This window comes from Amblyomma mixtum, chromosome 10 (genome assembly GCF_055824585.1).
Source record: "Amblyomma mixtum isolate Tamu chromosome 10, ASM5582458v1, whole genome shotgun sequence".
NCBI lineage: Eukaryota > Metazoa > Arthropoda > Arachnida > Ixodida > Ixodidae > Amblyomma > Amblyomma mixtum.
In genome coordinates this window covers 186,964,006-186,969,100 of record NC_143021.1, presented here as the reverse complement: position 1 = coordinate 186,969,100, position 5,095 = coordinate 186,964,006, and the positions used below count along the sequence as shown (strand labels likewise).

At 47.7% G+C, this 5,095-nt stretch overlaps 1 protein-coding gene across 1 annotated transcript; it reads right to left on the bottom strand.

The window, feature by feature from the left end:
* Window positions 1–999: 999 nt before the first annotated feature.
* On the bottom strand, window positions 1,000–2,240 carry LOC149327973 (uncharacterized). Its single transcript, XM_089563131.1, has one exon. It carries the CDS (start codon window positions 2,238–2,240, stop codon window positions 1,476–1,478), a length of 765 nt encoding a protein of 254 aa, XP_089419257.1. The 3' UTR covers window positions 1,000–1,475.
* Between the last annotated feature and the right edge of the window lie 2,855 nt (window positions 2,241–5,095).

The window sequence follows — 5,095 nt, the reverse complement described above, 5'->3', positions numbered from 1 at the left end:
CAACTTTTAAAGTATCGGGGTATAAGCTAGAGTGTATCACGTGATTGAATATTCTGCACAAAGGAACACAAAACAGATCAATGTTGCCCTTGATTACCTTAGCCATTATGCCGTCTGGCCCGGCCGCTTTATTCGTGGGCATGTTCGCCACAACACTTGCAACTTCATCGCTAGTAATGTTCAAGAAACTGAATTCATTATTAATACATCGAGGTATGCCGAATGTCACTGGAGCTAAGGAAGTAGGTTGCGCACTGTTCTGACCGTAGGTTGTGAAGAACTGATTAAACTGGTCTTCAGTCTCTATTGACAAGTTGTCAGGAACGATCTGTTTTCTTTTAACTGTGCCCGTAACTTCTCCTACAATCTTCCATACTTGCTTAGTGTCATTTCCTTGACGATTAACCAAATTAGTATAATACAATTTCTTTGATTTTCTCATCAGCGCCACAGATTTGTTTCTGTAATACTTAAACTGTTTCAAGTAATAAGCATTTGTTCTGTTGTTTTTGAGCTTATTGTAGTATGAATCCTTTTTTTTCAATACTGTGAGTATTTCCTCAGTAATCCAAGGCCATATGGCATGTTTATAGTTGCGCCGAGAAAACTTCAGCGTTGACTTAGTAATTGCATCGGAGACAGCAGATACGAAGTTAGCAAATTCTGTGTGAACGTCACTGTGACACAGATTTTCGAAATGAATAGCTTCGAGCAAACGCCTGACATGCGCGTAGTCCATCCGTGAAAATACATTGGTATGGGTAGGGCAAGTACAATCAATACCCGACTGTGGCAGGAACAGAAAAGTTGAACAGTGATCGGCAATGTTTTGGTTACAAACACCAGCACAGGCATCCATATCACTGTTACATAAAATGTGATCAATAATTGTTGCAGACTGATGTGTAATTCTACTGGGCACATTGATAACGTTCTTGAGGTTGAACAATTCCAGTAAGAAAATATAATCTGGACAGTCATCCTTTGATAAGTCAATATTGAAATCACCAACTATTGCTAACTGATTATTAAAAGACATCAGAGGAACCAGAATGGACTCCATATCAGATATGAACTGACTTGTGCACGTGTTTGGCGGACGATATACCACGCCTATTACGACGTCTGTCTTAAGGCGAATAAAAAGTGCTTCCGTGGTTTTAGAGCTCAGAGAGGAATCCGAGAGCTGTTGATAATCTATGCCGTTTTTTATAAAAAGAGCAACGCCACCCCCTCGTGCGGTGCTATCTCTTGGTAAAGATAGCGTTGTGTAACCCGGTATGTACGGTATTTCTCCTTTCTTAAGCCAGGTTTCAGTTACAGCGATAAGATCATACTGGAAAGAATGTTGCGATAAATGTACAGTGAGTTGGTCTAGATTTTTATTTATCCTGCGGACATTGCAATGAAAAATGGAAAGGTTTTCGCTCTCGTGCCACTTAGCACTGATTTCCTCAACGGAAAAGGCCATGTTTCTAGACTACCTGAGCAAGATCATCGTCACAAGTTATATGTAGAACATGCGAGGTATCTGTCTTGCGCATCAGGATCTTGCCATCTGATACCCATGTGTGTTTCCACTGTTTTTCCTTTTTGGCTTTCCGTGCTTTACCTAGCAAAATTTTGTTTGCCGGGCACAAATGTTCGTTGATGAACACGGGATTCTCGTGATCGTCAAAGCTCAAAAGTGTAGTGTTCAGCCGTTGCTTTTTCGCTGTTTTCAGAATGCTGTCTCTCACTTTCCTGGAAGCAAACTTAAAAATGATGTTGGGTTCATCCTTGCTTTTTGAGGGCACACGATGGATAGCTTCAACATCGGATTCATCGAACTTGGTGCTCAAGAGATGACAAATCGATGTCATCACTGAAATCAGATTTTCACTGGGTGCTGGAGGGATGCCTTTGATTTCAAGGTTATTTCTTCTACTGTACTGCTGCAGTTCAGTTAATTCGTGCCTGAGAGTTTTCACTTCATTTGTGAGTCGGTTGTTTTCTTTTTTCATTTCCTGGTTTACGTTTTTCACGTCAGACAGGGTCTTTTTGAGCTCAGAGATCTCTGTTCTAAATTCTTCGAACTTTTCATTCATAAAGCCCATTGAAGTTTTGACAGATTCCATTTCAGATTCAATCACATGCTTTAAATCTTGCTTTAGTTCACTTTGCTTAGAGTCAAACTGTGCACTCAAGTCAGTCATAGCCTTTACAAGTTCTTTTATGGTTGAAGGAGGCTTATCACCCATGCTGGACACAAACACGAATGGAGCAATCCAGTAGCCTAAGATCGATATTTGTAATCAAAGATACAGGATATACACCTGCAATGAACGAAGAAGGCGGTTAGCCTCTGCCTGGTTGCGAAGGCTGCCTGGATTGCTCCGTGAATGATGTGGGGACCGTCGTGCTGCGGTTATATAGGGGACGCCGTTGATATCGGACAGTAGTGCGCAGGTGCGGTTTGCCAGTAGAGAACGGAGGGAGGGGGACGATCCGTGGACACGTGTAGGATCGTCCTACATCAAACTCCTGGAGCCGCAGGCTCCATCGAGCGAGGTGGCCGAAGGGGTCCTTTAAACTGGCGAGCCAGCACAGTGCGTGGTGATCGCTGACCACCTTGAATGATCGTCCGTAGAGGTAGGGGCGGCATTTCGACGTAGTCCAGATGATGGCAAGGCACTCCTTCTCAATTGTCGAATAATTAACCTCGGCTTTGGACAGGGAACGGCTAGCGTAGCGTACCTTTTCCAGACCGTCAGTTTACCGAACGAGGACAGCGCCTAGGCGCACGCTACTTGCGTCGGTATGAATTTCAGTCTCGGCGTTTTCATTAAAGTGTGCGAGGATCGGAGGGGGCTGTAAACAACGCTGAAGTTCCTTGAAGTCTTCTACTTGGGGCTCTTCCCATTTAAATGGCAAGTCTGCCGTCACGTGGGTGTGAGGTTCGGCGATGAGCGAAGAATGTTTTGACAAATCGTCGGTAATAAGCGCACTGTCCGAGGAATTTGCGCACAGCTTTCTTATCGGGCGGCGGTGGAATTATGGCTATAGCAGCTGTTTTCTGCGGGTCTTGGCATACTCCCTCCTTACTAACGATGTGGCCTAGAAACAGCAGCTCTTCATAGGCAGGTTAGGCCGGACGATTTGATTGCGTCGAATACTGTTCGAAGCCTTTTTAGGTGCTCCTCAAAGTTCGAGGCGAAGACAACGACGTCATCTAAATATACCAGACAAATCTGCCACTTCAGGCCTGCAAGCACTGTATCCATTACTCGCTGAAATGACGCTGGTGTGGAACAGAGACCAAACGGCATCACCTTGAACTCGAAGGGACCATCTGTAGTGATGAATGCGGTCTTCTCCAGATCTCTTTCATCGACCTCAATTTGCCGGTAGCCGCTCTTGAGGTCCATCGATGAGACATGCTTATCGTTTCCCAGCCGGTCCAGTGTGTCGTCGATGCGAGGTAGAAGGTAGACGTCCATCTTTGTGATGTTCAGAAGGCGGTATATCAACGCAGAATCGAAGTGCGCCGTCGTTCTTCCGCACTAGAACAATCGGTGCCGCCCAGGGGTTATTTGAAGCTTGAATGACGTCTTCGCGAAGCATTTCTTCCTCTTGGTCCTGGATGGCTTGTAGTTTTTGCGGCGACATTCAGTAGGGGCTCTGGCGAAGAGGTCGGGCGTGCTGGTCATGTATAATGCGATGCTTGGCAATCGGCGTTTGTCGGACCTTCGGCGATGACGAGAAGCACTCGCTGTAGCTTCGAAGCAGAATGAGGATCTGGTCTTGTCTGTTCCGAGGCAGGGCTGGTCAGGCCAATTTTCTGCGGATGGGTCGGTCAGAACGAATCAGTCTCGTACGTCGGATATTTCGTCGAAGGAAGCAATCGTCGTTCCTCTGTCAACGTGCCGGTATTCTTCGCTGAAGTTAGGGAGCGGTACTTCGGCTTGTCCTTTCCGGAAATGTGCAATGCCTCTTGCGATGCACATTTCTCGGTCGAGAAGCAATTGCATGTTCCCCTCGATAATGGCTTCAGTGTTATTCGCTTCCCTGGCGCCTACGGTGATGATGACGCTTGAGCGCTGAGGGGCACTCACTTGTTACTCCAGGACACTAAGTGCAACGTGATGTTCCGGAGTGCTCTTCGAAGGGATGCCCTCGTCCGTGGAACTGCGGTCAGCTTGTATTACAGGTCGATGATCGCCTGATGCTCATTAAGGAAATTCACGCCTAAGACAACTTCGCGGGAATATTGACGTAGCACAACAAAGGTCGCGGGATAGGTATGTCCGTTAAGAGTCACTAGCGCTCTGCATCGTCCTGATGGCATAATGAGGTGGCCCCCTGCGGTGCGAATTTTCGGGCCGTCCCAAGCGGTCGTTACTTTTCTCACCTGCGCAGCGAATGGTCCGCTCATCACCGTAGAATCGGCTCCTGTGTCGACTAGAGCGGTGACTTTCCGGCCGTCGATAACCACTTCTAAGTCGGATGTCCTGGCTCTGTAGTTGCACGTAGTCCTCGGCGTCGGGTCACGGCTTCGTCGGGTATGTGAATCATGGGTGGTGCGTGTGGAATAAGCTTGTGTTGATGGCGGCGTCGTTCTGAAGGTGGTGCGCGTCGTGGTCGAGGCTGTCGTATGCTGCCTTGGCGTAGTGGGTGCGGCGTCTTCATACGGCGTGGTCGCTAGAGGATCTTCGTCGTTTCCTCGGTAAGCAACCTGACCTCCACAGGCTGCTTTGTTTAGCTTCCCCTACGGGGGCTAGGGGGCCTTCCATGGACAGCCGCGGCGTAACAGCGGCCGGGTGATGCAAACGTGCGGTGGACGGCGACGGGGAAGCGGTAAAGACGGCTTGACGACACGTACTCCCCTCTGCGCAGGTAGTCGTCGATTTCCCGTCGTCTCTGGCCGGGAACCGGTCGTAGGGCGTCGATGGCGAAAAGGAAGATGCGTCTGTACGGGCAGTGGCGATGTATGTGTCCTGCATGCCCTTAGCGAAAAAGGGGATGCGCTAAAATGCATTTCAAACATATTGTATTAATTTCATATTCATTTCGCATTTTTGGTCCCTATGCTTAAACTGCAATACGAATGCTTTAT